Source organism: Chiloscyllium punctatum, chromosome 27 (genome assembly GCF_047496795.1).
Source record: "Chiloscyllium punctatum isolate Juve2018m chromosome 27, sChiPun1.3, whole genome shotgun sequence".
In the NCBI taxonomy this organism is placed as follows: domain Eukaryota; kingdom Metazoa; phylum Chordata; class Chondrichthyes; order Orectolobiformes; family Hemiscylliidae; genus Chiloscyllium; species Chiloscyllium punctatum.
The window spans coordinates 581359-600995 of record NC_092765.1 but is presented as its reverse complement, the minus strand read 5'-3'; the positions used below and the strand labels follow the sequence as shown (position 1 = coordinate 600995).

The 19637-nt window shown below is 44.6% G+C and overlaps 1 protein-coding gene across 1 annotated transcript in view; it reads left to right on the top strand.

Moving 5' to 3' along the window:
• The window catches only part of sync (syncoilin, intermediate filament protein), a 61971-nt gene that overhangs the window by 7639 nt on the left and 34695 nt on the right, over positions 1-19637 (top strand). Inside the window, exon 2 of the mRNA XM_072547894.1 lies at positions 18776-19555. Within this exon, the coding sequence (XP_072403995.1) occupies positions 18776-19555 (780 nt within the window). The remainder of the gene's footprint in view (positions 1-18775; positions 19556-19637) is intronic.

Here is a 19637-nt window from a genome sequence, read left to right as displayed (position 1 = left end):
TATTGCTGGAAAAGCATAGCAGGTCAGGCAGCATCCAAGGAACAGGAAATCGATGTTTCGGGCATAAGCCCTTCTTCAGGAATGAGGAAAGTGTGTCCAGCAGTCTAAGATAAAAGGTAGGGAGGAGGGACTTGGGGGAGGGGCGTTGAGAATGCGATAGGTGGAGGGAGGGTGAAGGTGAGGGTGATAGGCCAGAGTGGGGTGGGGGCGGAGAGGTCAGGAAGAAGATTGCAGGTTAGGAAGGCGGTGCTGAGTTCGAGGGATTTGACTGAGGCAAGGTGGGGGGAGGTGAAATTAGGAAACTGGAGAAATCTGAGTTCATCCCTTTTGTTTGGGGGTTCCCAGGCGGAAGATGAGGCGTTCTTCCTCCAACCGCCGTGTTGCCATGGTCTGGCGATGGAGGAGTCCAAGGACCTGCATGTCCTTGGTGGAGTGGGAGGGGGAGTTGAAGTGTTGGGCTACGGGGTGGTTGGGTTGGTTGGTCCGGGTGTCCCAGAGGTGTTCTCTGAAACATTCCGCAAGTAGGCGGCCTGTCTCCCCAATATAGAGGAGGCCACATCGGGTGCAGCGGATGTAATAGATGATGTGTGTGTATGTCAGTAACTAGGAGTCACAATTTCAAGTAAGCAAAAGAGCTAGGAGTGAGATGAGGAGAAACTTCTTTACTCAGAGAGTTGCTAGAATTTGGAATGTACTGCCTGGGAGAGTTAGAATTAGAATCCCTACAGTGTGGAAACAGGCCCTAAAGCCCAACAAGTCCACATTAACCCAGACCCAATCCCCTGCACTTAGCCCCTGACTAATGTAACCAATCTACACATCCCTGAACACTATGGGTAATTTGGCATGGCCAATTCACATCTTTGGATTGTGGGAGGAAACCCACACAGACACTGGGAAGAATGTACAAACTCCACACAGACTTTGCCCAAGGCTGGAATTGAGCCGGAGTCCCTAGAGCTGTGAGGCAGCAGTGCTAACCACTGGGGTACCATGCTGGCACTCCCCACCCCTACCCCACCAAAAAAAAATGTGGTGGAGTTGTGGATTCTTTAGGATGTTTCAAAACATAGCTGGATATATATTTGAAAAGTGATTAAATTTGAGGGTATGGGGATAGGGTTGGAGAATGGGACGAACTGGGTCGCTCTTTCAGGGACCATTACAGACACAATAATCTGAAGGGCCTCTTCTGTACTGTAAATTTCTATAACTAAAATTCTAAATTTTCCCTATTTCCCCAGAAGATTAAGTTATTGGACAATCCCTGATCTGTTTACTGAATGGACAGTGTATTCCTCAGTCAGTATCAGGAATGGGGATATAAGACAGAAATTCAGGGAGGGTGGGTGAAAGCTAAACATTGGAACAGAGTTGTTGTCTCTGGTTTGTTGCCCGTCCCACGTGCTAGTGAGTCAAGGAATGGGGAAAGAGAGGAGTTGAACACATAGCTATAGGGATGGTGCAGGAGGGAGAGTTTTGGATACCTGGATAATTGAGGCTCATTCTGGGGTAGGTGGGACCTCTACAAACAGGATGATCTACACCTGAACCAGAGGGGTACCAATACCCTGAGGGGAAAATTTGCTGATGCTCTTTGGGAGGATTTAAACTAATTCAGCAGGGGGATGGGGACATAAATTGGAATTCCAATGTCCAGGAGGTTGAGAGTAGTGAGTTCAGGAATGAAATTTCAAGTCGCAAGAGTTCACCGGCAAGCAGGAAGATGGTTTGAAGTGTGTCTACTTCACCGCCAGGAGCATCCAGAATAAAGTGGGTGAACTTGCAGCCTGGGTTGGTACCTGGGACTTCGATGTTGTGGCCATTTTGGAGACATGGATAAAGCAGAGAAAGGAATGGTTGTTGCAGGTTCCGGGATTTAGATGTTTCAATAAGAAGAGAGAAGTTGGTAAAAGAGGGAGAAGTGTGGGATTGTTAGTCAAGGATAGTATTATGGTGGCAGAAAGGACATTTGAGGACTTGTCTACTGAGGTAGTTTGGGCTGAGGTTAGAAACAAGAAAGGAGAGTTCACTCTGTTGGGGGTTTTCTATAGGCCTCCAAATAGTTCCAGAGATGTGGAGGAAAGGATAGCAAAGATGATTCTGGATAGGAGTGAGAGTAACAGGGTATTTGTTATGGGGTCTTTAACTTTTCAAATATTGACTGGAAATACTATAGGTCAAATACTGTAGATGGGTCAGTTTTTGTCCAGTGTGTACAGGAGTGCTTCCTGACACAGTGTATATACAAGCCAACAGAAGGCGAGGCCACATTGGATTTGGTACTGGGGTAATGAGCCTGGCCACGTATTAGATTTGAAGGTAGGTGAGCACTTTGGTGATAGTGACCACAATTTGGTTATGTTTACTTTAGCGATGGAAAGGGATAGATATATAACACAGAGCAAGGGTTATTGCTGAGGGAAAGGCAATTATGATCGGGAGCCTGTCGGGAAAGGTGAGTCACTGATTTAAAACTTTAAAAGCTTACTTCGAGTGTCAGTGGCAGCAGCACCTCAGAGAGCAGAGGCTTCTGGGAAAGGAGGGACTTTTCTTTCTCCTCAGCTGTATAAGTGAGTGTTTTCTAAACCTGAGACCCTACCCTTGTCGGAGAAAGTGAGGACTGCAGGTGCTGGAGATCAGAGCTGAAAAAAAGTGCAGCAGGTCAGGCAGCATCCAAGGAACAGGAGAATTGATGTTTTGGGCATAAGCCCTTCTTCAGGAATGAGCCCTTCCTGAAGAAGGGCTCATGCCCGAAACGTCGATTCTTCTGCTCCTTGGATGCTGCCTGACCTGCTGCGCTTTTCCAGCAACACATTTTCAGCCCCTACCCTTGTAGGGCCTCCCACCCATCCACCTCCTCTAACCTTAAAGACCAGGGACACATCAGATAAGCTTCTCTTTTTTACTTTCTGATATGGGGACTAGTAGGGATGGCAGTGTTCCTCCTGCATTATGTTGGAGGTGAGGGACGTCATTAGTGTCCCATTCAAGTACATCTACAGGAAGTGCACCCAACTCTTGCTCCTCCAAGACCGTGTTAAGGAACTGGAGTAGGTGCTGGATGAACTTCAGATCATTCGGGAGGCAGAGACTGTGATAGATAAGAGTTACAGGGAAGTAGTTACTCCAAGGCACGAAGAAAGCTGGGTGACTGTTCGAAGACGGAGAAAACAGTCCATGCAGGGATCCCTGTGGTCGTTTCCCTGAAAAACAAGTACACCGTTTTGGATACTATTAGGGGGGTGCGACTTACCAGGGGCATGCAGTTGGGTACAGGTCCCTGGCACAGAGTCTGTCCCTGTTGCCCAGAAAGGAAGGGGGGAAAGGAGGAGAGTGTTAGTCATTGGCGACTCGGTAGTTAGAGGGTCAGATAGAAGGTTTGCTGGGAACAAAAGAGACTCGCGATTGGTGCATTGCCTTCCAGATGCCAGAGTTTGTGATGTCTGAGATTGTGTCTTTAGGGTCCTGAAGGGAGAGGGTGACCAGCCCCAAGTCATGGTCCACATAGAAAGATGGACAGGGATGTAAGACAGGATTTCAGGGAGCTAGGGTGGAAGCTGAGAGTGATAACAGAGTTGTTATCTCTGGAATGTTACCCGTTCCACATGATAGTGAGGTGAAGAAAAGGGAGAGATATCAGCTGAACACATGGCTGCAGGGATGGTGCAGGAGGGATGGTTTCAGGTATATGGATAATTGGGGCTCATTCTGGGGAAGGTGGGACTCTACAAACAGGATGGGCTTCACTTGAACCAGAGGGGTACTAATATCCTGGGAGGGAAATTTGCTAGTGCTATTCGGGTGGGATTAAACGAGCTCAGCTGGGGGATAGGAACCTGTGTTGTAGTTCCAGTGCACAGGAAGATGAGAATAGGGAGGACAGGGACAGGATTACACAGTCACAGGAGTGTGCTGGCAGACAGCAAACTGGTTTGAAGTGTATCTACTTCAACGCCAGGAGTATCCAGAATAAGGTAGGTGAGCTTGCAGCATGGATAGGTACCTAGGACTTTGATGTTGTGGCCATTTCAGAGACATGGACAGAGCAAGGTCAGGAATGGATTTTGCAGGTTCCAGGGTTGAGATCTTTCATCAAAATCAGGGAAGGTGGTAAAAGAGGGGGAGGTGTGGCTTTGTTAGTCAAGGACAGTATGACGGTGGCTGAAAGAACATTTGCGAGGACCCGTCTACTGAGGTGGTATGGGCTGAGATTAGAAACAGGAGAGGAGAGGTCACACTGCTGGGAGTTTTTTATAGGCTTCCGCAGAGTTCCAGGGAGGTGGAGGAGAGGATCACAAAATAATTCTGGGTAGGACTGAAAGGAACAGGATGGTCATTATGGGGGTCTTTAACTTCCCCAACATTGATTGGAAATGCTGTAACTCTACTACATAAGAAGGATCAGTTTTTGTCCAATGTGTACAGGAGGGTTTCCTCACACAGTATATCGAAGGGCCAACAAGAGGGGAGGCCACACTGGATCTGGTACTTCGTAATGAACCAGGCCAGGTGTTTGATTTAGTTATAGGTGAGTACTTTGGAGACAGTGACCATAATTCAGTTACGTTTAGTTTAGCGATGGAAAGGGATAGGTACATGCCACAGGTCAAGAGTTATAAATGGGGAAAGAGCAATTATAATGCCATTAGGCAAGACTAAGGAGGCATAGAATGGGGCAGCAAAATACAGAGGATGGGGACAATTGAAATGTGGAGCTGGTTTAAGGAGCAGGTATTGCGTGCCTTTGTTAGGTGTGTCCCTGTCAGGCAAGGAGGAAGTGAAAAGATAAGAGAACCGTGGTTTAGAGCATAGAGCATAGATAAGTACAGCACAGAACAGGCCCTTAGGCCCACGATGTTGTGCTGAGGTTTGATCCTGACGTAAAAAATAATAACTTAACCTACACATTCCTCAACTCTCTGCTATCCATGTGCATGTCCAGCAGTCACTTAAATGTCCCCAATGACCCTGCTTCCACCACCACCATTGGCAAAACATTCCATGCATTCACAACTCTCTGTGTAAAGATCCTATCTCTGATGTCTCCTCTATACCTTTCTCCTAATACCTTACAACTATGACCCCATGCACCAGTCAATTCTGCCCTGGGGAAAAGTCTCTGGCTATTGACTCTATCTATTCCTCTCATTATTTTGTACACCTCGATCAGGTCTCCTCTCTTCCTCCTTCTCTCCAGAGAGAAATGTCTGAGCTTATTCAACCTTTCTTCGTAAGGCAAGCCCTCCAGTCCAGGCAGCATCCTGGTAAACCTTCTTTGCACCCTCTCCAAAGCCTCTATCTTTCATATAGTAGGGCAACCAGAACTGGACACAATATTCCAAGTGTGGTCTCATCAAGGACTTGTAGAGCTGTAGCAAAACCTCGCGGCTCTTAAACTCGAATCCCCTGTTAATGAAAGCCAAAACACCATATGCTTTCTTAACAACCCTATCCACTTGGGTGGCAACTTTGAGGGATCTATGTATTTGCATACCCAGATCCCTCTGTTCCTCCACACTGCCAAGAATCCTGTCTTTAATCCTATATTCAGCATTCAAGTTCGACTTTCCAAAATGCATTACTTCACATTTATCCAGGTTGACTCCATCTGCCATTTCTCAGCCCCACTCTGTATCCTGTCTATGTCATGCTGCAGCCTGCAGGAGCCCTGATATTATCAACGACACCTCCAACCTTTGTGTCATCTGCAAATTTACTAACCCACCCTTCAACCTCCTCATCCAAGTCATTTATAAAAACTACAAAGAGCAGAGGCCCAAGAACAGAGCCCTGTGGGACCCCACTCAACACTGACATCCAGGCAGAATAGTTTCCATCTACAACCACTCTCTGCCTTCTGTCAGCCAGCCAATTCTGAATCCAGATAGCCAAATCTCCCTGTATCCCATACATCCTGATTTTATAAATGAGCCTACCGTGGGGAACCCTATCAAATGCCTTGCTGAAGTCCATATACACCACATCCACTGCTCGGCCTTCGTTAATCTGTCTTGTCTCCTCCTCAAAGAACTCAATAAGATTTGTGAGGCATGACCTGCCCCTCACAAAGCCATGCTGAACTGTCTTTAATCACACTATGCTTTGCCAAATAATCATAAATCCTATCCCTCAGAGTTCTTTCCAAAACTTTGCTGATCACAGACGTAAGACTGACTGGTCTGTAATTGCCAGGGATTTCCCTATTCCCCTCGAAAAAAGGAACAACATTTGCCTCCTTCCAATCCTACAGTACGACTCCCATAGAGAATGAGGAGGCAAAGATCCTCGGCAGCGCTTAGCAACCTCCTTTCTCGGTTCCCCGGAGCAGCCTGGGATAAATCTGGTCTGGCCCTGTGGACTTATTAATCCTAATGTTTTCCAAACTTTCTAGCACATCAACTTCATCAATTTTGATCTCGTCAAGCCTATATCCCAGCTCCTCAAAGTTTTCATTCACAACAAGGTCCCTTTTTCTTAGTGAAAACTGAAGCAAAAACCTCATTTAGGGTTTCCCCTAGCTGCTCAGACTCCATGCACAAGTTCCCTCCACTATCCCTGATCAGCCCTACCTTCTCCCTGATCATTCTCTTATTCCTCACATAGGAGTAAAATGCCTTTGGGTTCTCCCTAATCCTTCTTGCCAAGCCTTTTTCGTGTCCTCTTCTGACTCTCCTCAGTCCATTTCTGAGCTCCTTTCTAGTAAGCCTGTAATCCTCTAAAGCTGTGCCAGATCCTTGCTTCCTCCACCTTACGTAATCTGCCTTCTTCCTTTTGACAAGAAGCTCCTCTGTTCTCGTCATTCAGGTTCCTTAATCTTAGTCCTTCTTGTCTGTCTCAGAGGAACAAATTCGTGCATCACTCGCAACAACTGCTCCTTAAATAGTCTCCACATGTCTGCTGTGCCCTTTCTGTGGCACAATTGCTCCCAGTCTGTACTTCCCAACTTCTGTCTGATAGCGTCATAATTTCCTTTTACCCAATTAAATATCCTCCCTCGGTAGCTGCTCCTTTCCCTTTCCAAGGCAATGGTAAATAGTTTACTAAAGAAATTATATCTCTTGTTAAGCGGAAGAGAGAGGCATATATAACGTTGAGGCAAGATGGTTCAGATGCGGCGATGGAGAGTTGCAGAATAGCTAGAAAGTATTTAAAGAGAGAGTTAAGAAGAGCAAGGAGGGGACACGAGCAGTCTTTAGCAAGTAGAAAAAAGGAGAACCCTAAAGCTTTCTATAGGTATGTGAGAAATAAAAGGATGACGAGGGTAGGAATAGAGCCAGTCAAAGATAGAAGTGGGAAGTTGTGTGTGGACCCTGTGGAGATTGGAGAGGTGCTAAACGAATATTTCTCATATGTTTGCACTCAGGAAAATGAGAATATTGTAGAGGAGAAGAATGAGATACGGGCCATGAGACTTGAAATGATTGAGGTTAGTAAGGAGGAGGTGTTATCAATTCTAGAATATATAAAAGTGGATAAGTCCCCTGGTCTGGATGGGATTTTTTCTCTGGGAAGCTAGGGAGGACATGGCCGAGCTTTGGCCTTGATATTTGAGTCATAATTGTCTACAGGTTTAGTACCAGAGAACTGGAGGATTACAAATATTGTGCCTTGTTCAAGAAGGGCAGTAGAGATAACCCAGGTAATTATTGACCAGTGAACCTTATGTCTGTTGTAGGAAAAGATTTGGAAAGGATTATAAGAGATAGGATTTATAATCACCGAGCAAGCAACAATTTGATTGGAAATAGTCAACATGGATTCATCAAGGGCAGGTCGTGTCTCACAAACCTCAGAGAGTTTTTTGAGAAGGTGACCAAACATGTGGAAGAGGGTAGTTCAGTTGACGTGGTATACATGGACTTCAGTAAAGCCTTTGATAAGGTTCCACATGGTAGGCTGATGGAGAAAATGCAGAGGCATGGGATTGAGGGTGTTTTAGCATTTGGATTAGAAACTGGCTTTCTGAAAGAAGGCAGTGAGTGGTGGTTGATGACAAATATTCAGCCTGAAGTCCGGTTACTAGTGGTGTGCCACAAGGATCTGTTTTGGGACCACTGCTGTTTGTCATTTTTATAAACAACTTGGATGCAGGCATAAGCGGATGGGTTAGTAAGTTTGCAGATGATACTAAAGTCGGTGGAGTGGTGGATAGTGTGGAAAAATGTTACGGGTTGAATGGAGACTTGGATAAACTGCAGAACTGGGCTGAAAGGTGGCAAATGGAGTTTAATGCAGATAAATGTGACGTGATGCACTTTGGGAAAATTAACAGGAAGGCAGAGTACTTGGTCAATGGAAAGATAGTTGGTAGTGTGGATGTGCAGAGGGATCTTGGTGTCCATGTACATAGATCCCTGAAAGTTGCCACCCAGGTTGATAGTGCTATTAAGACGGCATACGGTGTGTCAGGTTTTATTGGTAGAGGGATTGAGTTCCAGAGCTGTGATGTCATGCTGCAACTGTACAAAATGCTAGTGCGGCCTCACTTGAAGTATTGCGTAACGTTCTGTTCGCCCCATTACAGGAAGTTTGTGGAAGCATTGGAAAAGGTGCAGAGGAGATTTACCAGGATGTTGCCTGGTCTGGAGCGAAGGTCTTATGAGGAAATGCTGAGGGATTTGGGTCTGTTCTCATTGGAGAGAAGAAGGCCAAGAGGGGATTTGATAGAGACATACAAGATGATCAGAGGATTAGATAGCGTGGACAGTGAGATTTTTTCCTAGGATGATGACATCTGCTTGTACGAGGGGGCATAGCTGCAAATTGAGGGATGATAGATTTAAGACAGATGTTAGAGGCAGGTTCTTCACTCGGAGAGTGGTAAGATCGTGGAATGCCTGCCTGCCAATGTAGTTAACTCAGTCACATTTGGAGCATTTAAACAATCCTTGGATAAGCATATGGGTGATGATGATATAGTGTAGGGTGATGGGCTTAGATTAGTTCACAGGTCAGCAGAACATCGAGGGCTGAAGGGCCTGTACTGCGCTGTATTGTTCTATGTTCTATGATGCGATTAGGCAAGATTTAGGATGCATAGGATGAGGAAGGAAAGTTCAGGGGATGGGCACAATTGAAATGTGGAGCTTGTTCAAGGAACAGCTGCTGCATATCCTTGATCAGCCTGAACCTGTCAGGCAGGGAGGATGTGGTCGAGTGAGGGAGCCATGGTTTACTGAAGAAGCTGAATCTCTTGTCAAGAAGAAGTGAAGGCTTATGTTAGAATGAGACATGAAGGCTCAGTTAGGGCACTTGACAGTTCCAAGTTAGTCAGGAAAGACCTAAAGAGAGAGCTAAGAAGAGCCAGGAGGGGTCATGAGAAGTCATTGGCAGATAGGATCAAGGAAAACCCTAAAGCTTTCTCTCAATATATCAGGAATAAAAGAATGACTGGAGAAAGATTAGGGCCAATTAAGGATGATAATGGGAAGTTGTGTGAGGAGTAGAAGGAGATAGGGGAAGTGCTAAAAGAATATTTTTGGTCAGTATTCACACTGGAAAAAGAAAATGTTGTTGAGGAGAATACTGAGATATAGGCTACTAGACTAGATGGAATTGAGGTTCACAAGGAGGAGGTGTTAGCCATTCTGGAATAATGAAAATAGATAAGTCCCCTGGGCCAGATGGGATTCTCAAGCCAGGGGGGAGATTGCCAAGCCTTTGGCTTTGATCTTTATGTCGTCATTGTCTACAGGAATAGTGCCAGTAGACTAGAGGATAGCAAATGTTCAAGAAGGGGAGTAGAGACAGCCCTGGTAATTATAGACTGTGAGCCTTACTTCGCTAGCATGTAAAGTATTGGAAAAGGTTATAAGAGATAGGATTTATAATCATCTACAGAAGAATAAGGACAGTCAACACGGTTTTGTGAAGGTTTGATCATGCCTCACAAACCTTAATGAGTTCTTCAAGAAGGTGACAAAACAGGTGGATGAAGGAAAAGCATTTAATGTGGTGTATTTGGATTTCAGTAAGGCATTTGATAAGGGGTGGGGAGGGAAATATATCCCTGGCAGTGGGGTCTGTTTGGAGGTGGTGGAAATATCGGCGGATGATTTGGTTTATGCGAAGGTTGGTAGGGTGGAAGGTGAGCACCAGGGGCGTTCTGTCCTTGTTACGGTTGGAGGGGTGGGATCTGAGGGCAGAGGTGCCGGATGTAGACGAGATGCGTTGGAGGGCATCTTTAACCACGTGGGAAGGGAAATTGCGGTCTCTAAAGGAGGAGGCCATCTGGTGTGTTCTGTGGTGGAACTGGTCCTCCTGGGAGCAGATCCGGCGGAGGCGGAGGAATTGGGAATACAGACAGACCCCACCACCAGGGATATATTTCCCTCCCCACCTCTTTCCGCCTTCTGCAAAGACCGTTCCCTCCGCAACTATCTGATCAGGTCCACGCCCCCAAACAACCCACCCTCCAATCCTGGCACTTTCCCCTGCCAATGCAGGAACTGTAAAACCTGTGCCCACACCTCCTCCCTCACCTCTATCCAAGGCCCTAAAGGAGCCTACCACATCCATCAAAGTTTTACTTGCACATCCACTAATATAATTTATTGTATCCGTTGCTCCCGATGTGGTCTCCTCTACATTGGGGAGACTGGACGCCTCCTAGCAGAGCGCTTTAGGGGACATCTCCGGGACACCCGCACCAATCAACCAAATCGCCCCGTGGCCCAACATTTCAACTCCCCCTCCCACGCTGCCAAGGACATGGAGGTCCTGGGCCTCCTTCACCGCCGCTCCCTCACCACCAGACGCCTGGAGGAAGAACGCCTCATCTTCCGCCTCGGAACACTTCAACCCCAGGGCATCAATGTGGACTTCAACAGTTTCCTCATTTCCCCTTCCCCCACCTCAACCTAGTTCCAAACTTCCAGCTCAGAAACTGTCCCCATGACTTGTCCGGACTTGTCCTACCTGCTTAGCTCCTTTTCCACCTATCCACTCCACCCTCTCCTCCTTGACCTATCACCTTCATCCCCTCCCCCACTCACCCATTGTACTCTATGCTACTCTCTCCCCACCCCCACCCTCCTCTAGCTTATCTCTCCACGCTTCAGGCTCACTGCCTTTATTCCTGATGAAGGGCTTTTGCCCAAAACGTTGATTTCGAAGCTACTTGGATGCTGCCTGAACTGCTGTGCTCTCCCAGCACCACTAATCCAGAATCTGGTTTCCAGCATCTGCAGTCATTGTTTTTACTTTTCAGAGCCATGAGGTCATGCTGCAGCTATACAAAACTCTGGTGCAGCCACACTTGGAGTATTGCATACAGTTCTGGTCACTGCATTATAGGAACGATATGGACGCTTTGGAAAGGGTTTAGAGGAGATTTACTAGGGTGTTGCCTGGAAAGGACGGAATGTCTTATGAGGAAAAGCTGAGAGACCTGAGGCTGTTTTCATTAGAGAGAAGTTTGAGAGGTAACTTAATTGAGACATATAAGATAATCAGAGGATTAGATAGGGTGGACAGGTAGAGCCTTTTTCCTTGGCTGGTGATGGCTAACATGAGGGGACATAGCTTTAAATTGAGGGGTGATAGGTATAGGACAGATGTCAGAGGTAGTTTCTTTACTCAGAGAGTAGTAGGGACATGGAATGCCCTGCCTGCAACAGTAGTAGACTCAGCAACTTTAAGGGCATTTAAATGGTCATTTGATAGACATAAGGATGAGAATGGAATAGTGGAGGATAGATGGGCTTCAGATTGGTTCCACAGGTCGGCACAACATTGAAGGCAGAAGGGTCTGTACTGTGCTGTAATGTTCTATTTAGTATCTTGTTTCCAGATTTTCACCCTTGCAAAACCTACAACTTTTGAAATTAATATTTCATCTTTTTAATTTGTATCTTTACGATAATCTTCTGTCAGTTTGATATTACAATTCAGTGACACATAGAGTTGATGCTGATTCATTTACAGTGAATTCTCAGTGAAAAGCAAATCAACCATTTAATTTGATTGCATGGTTGCACTAATTGAAATAATTGGCTGTTTACATTTGCTCAAGATTGGTTGCTTTGTTTCCCTGGTTAAACCTTTCTGAGGCTGTGGGTAATAACAGGAATCTCTGAATCCTAAACCTGCTCCAGCACAGGATGGTGTCTCAGAATGGTCATTATCATATTGGCAGTTGGTTGAACATGCAGTCCCAAATCCTGATTAGTCCAGACAGCATCAGTTTAACCCCTCTAGTGTCCAGTTTACTTTTTAGAAATTGTCCTTACAATCACCCAAAGATTAAACTGTCCAGTCCAGAAGTTCCTTTAAAAAGAGGTGACAATTCCAAAAGGTGTTGGTTTGTTTATTCAAAATGAAAATGTTATTTTTAGCAGATTTACATGGCAACAATATGTTTATCTGCCCTGTGGTATTTACACTGTTGATGTCCTCATATGACAACAGTGACTTTTTTAGTAGTGAAGCGCCTCTAGATGCTATAGAAATATGTTTCTTTTTATTGTGATGCCTATACGTGACAACCAACTTAATTAACCAGTGACATAATTACTCACCTCGTGACTCAGAAGGTCTCCTGTGTATACTGTGCTCATAATTCACTGCACCCAGAGTCCAGCACAACATCCTGCCTGGATTATTATCGTATCAGTCACCTGCTCACTCACATCATTCATTCTCACTACGCCAAGGTCCCCATTTGGGCACATTCTCAGTACATTGCTCTATGCTAAAAGCTGCTAACTATAGAATGAGGTTTCATCTCTGACAAGACAACCAACAAATTCCTAGAACTTCTGCACAAGCAAAAATGTCAGACATTTTTCATACAGTGTAGTCTTGCTCCTGTTCCTTATATTCTTAACTTCTTGTACATTCAACTGTCTTCTCACAAGTAAACCAGGAACCCCAAGAGGAATATCAGAAATTTTAAATAGAAAATAGAACATGACAGTGCAGTATAGGCCCTTTGGCCCTCAATATTGCAGCACCTGTGAAACCAATCTGTAGCCCATCTAACCTACACTATTCCATTCTCATCAATATGTCTATCCAAAGATCATTTAACTGTCCATAAAGTTGGCAAACCTACAATTGTTGCAGACAGTGCATTCCACGCCCCTACTACTCTGTGAGTAAAGAACCTACCTCGGACATCTATCCTATATCTATCACCCCTCAATTTAAAGCTATGTCCCCTCGTGCTAGCCATCACCACCTGAGGAAAAAGGTTCTCACTGTCTACCCTATCTAACTCTCTGATTATCTTGTCTGTCTCAATTAAGTCACCTCTCAACTTTCATCTCTCTAAAGAAAACAGCCTCAAGTCCCTCAGCCTTTCCTCGTAAGACCTTCCCTCCATACCAGGCAACATCCTAGTAAATCTCCTCTGAACCCTTTCCAAAGCTTCCACATCCTTCCTGTAATGCAGTGACCAGAACTGTACACAATACTCCAAGTGCAGCCAAACCAGAGTTTTGTACAGCTACAGCATGACCCCATGGCTCTGAAATTCAATCCCTCTACCATAAAAGCTAACACACCGTATGCCTGTTTAACAACCCTATCAACCTGGTTGGCAACTTTGAGGGATCTATATACATGGCCACCAATATCTCTCTGCTCATCTACACTACCAAAAATCTTACTATTCGCCCAGTACTCAGCATTCCTGTTACTTCTTCCAAAGTGAATCACCTCATACCTTTCTGCATTAAATTCCATTTGCCACCTCTCAGCCCAGCTCTGCAGCTTATCTGTGTCTCTCTGTAACCTACAACATCTTTCAGGACTATCCACGACTCCACCAACCTTAGTGTCGTCTGCAAATTTACTAACTCATCCTTCTACGCCCTCATTCAGGTCATTTATGAAAATGACAAACAGCAGTGGATCCAAAACAGATCCGATAAAATATACAAATTAACTATGGCAATGAAAATTCCTTTGAAATTCCTACCAGTGGTCCCCTACGCTAATGTGTGAAAACAAATTGCTTTGGTTTTTGTGGTAACCTGATGCCTGGATTTGTGTGAGTGATCGACAGGCTTTATTAAACCTAAATATTTCCAGGACATTGTAAGAGAGGATATTCAGACAGTCCCAGGATCCAATTCTATGTGATCTGGTGTCAATATGATGTAACGGCTTTTGCATGTGCTCAGTAGTTATCACAGTCATAGATTCACAGAGATGTAAAGAACGGAAACAAGCCCTTAAATCCAACTTGTCAATGCCAACCAGATATCCTAAATTAATCTAGTTCCATTTGCCATCACTTGGTCCATATCTGTCTAAACCCTTCCTATTCGTGTATCCATCCAGATGTCTTTTAAATGTTATAATTATACCAGTCTCCACCAATTCCTCTGCCAGCTCATTCCATACACACACCACCCTCTGTGTGAAAAAAAGTTGCCCCTTAGATCCCTTTTAAATCTTTCCCCCTCACCCTAAACCCTTTAGTTTTGGACTCCCCCAACAGAGGGAAAAAAACCTTGTCTGCTTATCCTATCAATGCCCTTCATGATATTCTCAACTTCTATAAGGTCACTGCTCAGCCTCTGATGCACCAAGGAAAACAACTCGAGCCTATTCAGCCTCTCCCTATAGCTCAAAACCTGCAACCCCGACAACTTTATTGTAAATCTTTTCTGAACCCTTCCAAGTTTCACAACATCCTTCCTATATTCTTAGAGCAAATGTGTGATTAAGCCTTTACACTACATCTCCCAAGTTTCTTTGCAATCCCTCATTTAGCCATTGAAATTGTGAACATTTAACTCTCCATTCCCACAGTGTAATGCATTCAAATTTCCTGATGATACAGAAATACTTGGGAGGGCATGTTGAGATGAGAACACAGGGAAACTGCAAGCGTTATAGATAGGTTGAGTGAGTGGGTGAAATAAATCACATTACTATTAATAGACCTCTTTAAATTGTAGAAGTGGGGAGCTTTCTAGAGGGGGAATGGTACAAGGATTACACTGAGATATAGCAGGAGTGTAGGGCAGCAAAGTAAGTAATGATACCCAGTGTGGAACACTGTATAAACATAAACAAAAACAACAAATAAGTATGAAAGGGGGAAAATAATGAAAAGGCAAAGTAGTTCCTCTTTATTTAAAAGCATATAATATTTGTAACAAGATAAATGAATTAAGCAACTTTCCTGTGAATTGGTGACCTCAGTCTATATTGAAGGTGTTGTAAACTGAATGCAACATGAATTTTTTTATTCATTTATGGGATATGGGCTTCAGTAGCTGAGCATACGATATGTAACTGCAGATACTTTATTACCATCTGAGAATTATTTCTGATGAGATAATTATACAATCACAAATGAATAATCCCCTCGTTTGGATTGGTTACTTTTAATACTAAGTAATGTTTTCATTGAACCCCATACCATCGATAATCAAAATTAACATCAACAGTTAATCAGTGGTTAGCATTAGAACATAGAACATAGAACATAGAACATAGAACAGTACAGCACAGAACAGGCCCTTCAGCCCACGATGTTGTGCCGACCACTGATCCTCATGTATGCACCCTCAAATTTCTGTGACCATATGTATGTCGAGGAGTCTCTTAAATGTCCCCAATGACCCTGCCTCCACAACTGCTGCTGGCAACGCATTCCATACTCTCACAACTCTCTGGGTAAAGAATTTGCCTCTGACATCCCCTCTATACTTTCCTCCAACCAGCTTAAAACTATGACCCCTCGTGTTAGTCATTTCTGCCCTGGGAAATAGTCTCTAGCTATCGACTCTATCTATGCCTCTCATTATCTTGTATACCTCAAATAGGTCCCCTCTTCTCCTCCTTTTCTCCAATGAAAAAAGTCTGAGCTCAGTCAACCTCTCCTTATAAGATAAGCCCTCCAGTCCAGGCAGCATCCTGGTAAACCTCCTCTGAACCCACTCCAAAGCATCCACATCTTTCTTATAATAGGGCGACCAGAACTGGACACAGTATTCCAAGTGCGGTCTAACCAAAGTTTTATAGAGCTGCAACAAGATCTCACGACTCTTAACCTCAATCCCCCTGTTAATAAATGCCAAAACACCATATGCTTTCTTAACAACTTTGTCCCTTGGGTGACCATTTTAAGGGATCTATGTACCTGCACCCCAAGATCCCTCTGTTCCTGCACACTACCAAGAATCCTATCCTTAATCCTGTACTCAGCTTTCAAATTCGACCTTCCAAAATGCATCACCTTGTATTTATCCAGGTTGAAATCCATCTGCCACCTCTCAGCCCATCTCTGCATCCTGTCAATGTCCCGCTGCAGCCTACAACAGTCCTCTATACTGTCAACGACACCTCCAACCTTTGTGTCGTCTGCAAACTTGCTGACCCATCTTTCAATCCCCTCATCCAAGTCATTAATAAAAATTACAAACAATAGAGGCCCAAGGACAGAGCCCTGTGGAACACCACTCACCACAGACTTCCAGGCAGAATATTTTCCTTCTACTACCACTCGCTGTCTTCTGTTGGCCAGCCAATTCTGTATCCAGACAGCTATGTTCCCCTGTGTCCCATTCCTCCTGACCTTCTGAATGAGCCTACCATGGGGAACCTTATCAAATGCCTTGCTGAAGTCCATATACACCACATCCACAGCCCGACCCTCATCAACTTTTGTAGTCACATCCTCAAAGAACTCGATAAGGTTTGTGAGGCATGACCTGCCCCTCACAAAGCCGTGTTGACTGCATTTAATCAAGCCATGCTCTTCCAGATGGTCATAAATCCTATCCCTCAGAATCCTTTCGAACACCTTGCAGATGACAGACATGAGACTTATTGGTCTGTAATTGCTGGGGATTTCCCTATTTCCTTTCTTGAAGAGAGGAATTACATTTGCCTCTCTCCAGACTCAGGTACAACTCCAGTGGAGAGCGAGGATGAAAAGATCATTAATGCCTCACAATGCCAGGGACTTGGGTTCAACCACAGCCTCAGATGACTGTGGAGTTTGCACGTTTTCCCCATGTCTGCGTGGGTTTCCTCTGGGTGCTCTGGTTTCCTCCCCAGTCCGAAGATGTGCAGATTAGGTGGATTGGTCATTCTAAAAATTGCCGTTAGTGTCCAGGTTAGGTGGGTTAGCCATGGTAAATGCAGGGTTATGAGGATAGAGTAGGGAGTTGGGTCTGGATTTTTAAAAATTTATTCGTTCATGGGAAGTAGGTGCCGCTGAGTGGCCAGTACAGAGGAACCTCGATTATCTAAATGGCACGGGTAGGGAGTATTTTATTGGATAATCGGTTGGAGGCACTGGATTCTGCAAAGGCTACGGCCTTGACAACATTCGGGCAATAATACTGAAGACTTGTGCTCCATAACTTGCTGCTTCGCTAGCCAAGCTCTTCCAGGACAGTTACAACACTGGCATCTAGCCGACAATGTGGAAAATTGCCAGGTATGTCCTTAGGTATACAAGATAATGAGAGGAATAGATAGAGTCAATAGGCAGAGATTTTACCCCAGGGCAGGATTGACTGGTACGAGGGTCATAGTTGTAAGAATTAGGAGAAAGGTATAGAGGAGACATTAGAGGTAGGTTCACTACGTAGAGAGTTGTGAATACATGGAATGCGTTGCCAGCTGTGGTGGTAGAAGCAGAGTCATTGGGGACATTTAAGCGACTGCTGGACATGCACATGGATAGCAGTGATTTGAGGAAAGTGTAGGTTGTTATTATATTTTACATTAGGATTAATCCTCGGCACAACATCGTGGGCCTAAGGGCCTGTTCTGTGCTGTACTTTTCTATGTTTTGTGTTAATATAAAAGCCAGGATAAATCTAACCGACCAGTTACCGCCCCATCAGTCTACTCTCGATCATCAGTAAAGTGATGGAAGGTGTCATCAACAGGGCTATCAAGCAGCACCTGCTCAGCAATAACCTGCTCAGTGACACCCAATTTGGGTTCTGCCAGGGTCACTCAGCTGCAGACCCAGTCTAGCAACTATGTCCTTTAGGACCCGACCAGCTCGATCAGTAATGCTGCTGCTGAGCCACTCTTGGTGGTGGACATTGAAATCCCCCACCCAGAGGACATTTTGTGCCCTTACCACCCTCACTGCTTCCTCTAAGTGTTGTTCAGCATGGAGGAGTACCGATTCATCAGCTGAGGGAGGATGGTATGTGGTAATTAGCAGGAGGTTTCCTTGCCAATGTTTAACCTGAAACCACAAAACATCATGAGGACTCCCAGGGCAACTCTCTCCCAACTGTATCCCACTGTGCTGCCATCTCTGCTGGGTCTGTCCTGCCGGTGGGACAGGACATATCCAGGGATGGTGATGGTGATGTCTCGGACATTTCCTATAAGGTATGAGTCTATGAGTATGACGATGTCAGGCTGTTACTTGACTAGTTTATGTGACAGCTTTCTCAATTTTGGCACGCGCCCCTAGATGTTAGTAAGGAGGACTTTGCACGGTCGACAGGGCTGTTTCTGCCATTGTATTTTCTGGTGCCTAAGTCAATGCCCGGTGATCTGTCCAGTTTCATTCCTTTGAGACTTTGTAGCAATTGGTACAACTGAATGGCTTGCTCAGCCATTTCAGAAGGCAATTAAGAACCAACCACTTTGCTGTGGGTCTGGAGTCATATGTAGGCCAACCAGGTGAGGATGGCAGCTTTTCTTCCCTAAGAACATTAGTGAACCAGGAAGGGATGCTTTTCAGAGGGCCAGGGCAAACTCAATGAGCTGATTTGCTTCTTTCTGCACTGTAGGGATTCTATGAAGATAATCTCATTATTTCACTTTTGTATCCCAGGAAACAATGAATGACTTCCAAGAGGACCCTACTGCTGACATTATCACGACTGTTGATTCACTGCAAGCAGTAGGAAAACGTTTCCAGGAATGTATAGACAGTGTTGGAGAACTTCTGGAAGAAAGGGAGAATCTTATGAAAGAATTAAACTTCATGAAGGAGCCAGTGCATAAAGAGATTGGTAACCTTAGGACTGAACTCTTGAAACTTTACCAAGCTAAATCAAAGACAGAGATTGAATGTGATAACTTCAAGGAAGAAATAACATGCACAAAAAGAAACTTGTTTAAGATCACTAAAGCTCAAATTACTTGTAAATATGAACTACACATCAATAAACAGGACTTGCCCCTAATTACATCGCAACAGGAAGTACTGGAATCTGAGGCACAGAGACTTGCTGATGAATTGGCTGTACTTAAACATTGCCATCAGAAAGAATTAAACCAAATGATTAATCGGTTGGAGAGTATTAAAAATGAAAGGAATATGCTGTCCCTGACAAACAGTCATCAAACAAACGAAGAATTTCAAAGTTTGTTTGGAGAACAGTGGCAATGGCTGGAGAAACACTATGAACCTAAAGTGAGAAATCTCCTGAACTGGAGTAAGACCAGGGCTGAATCACTTAAACACACACTGCATGAAATTGAAAGCTTCAGAAAACAGTTGCAACCTCTGCAGGAGCAGGTGACAAAACTAAACATAAGGAGACAATGTCTTGAAGAGCAGATGCAATTTATTCAGAGAAAATGGGCTGAGGACATTCTGCAATATCAGGTAAAGAAACAGAATATTTTAAGAATTCATTGTATCCGAGGTGAGAGTTAAGCAAAACATTCGAAAAACATTCTTACTTTGA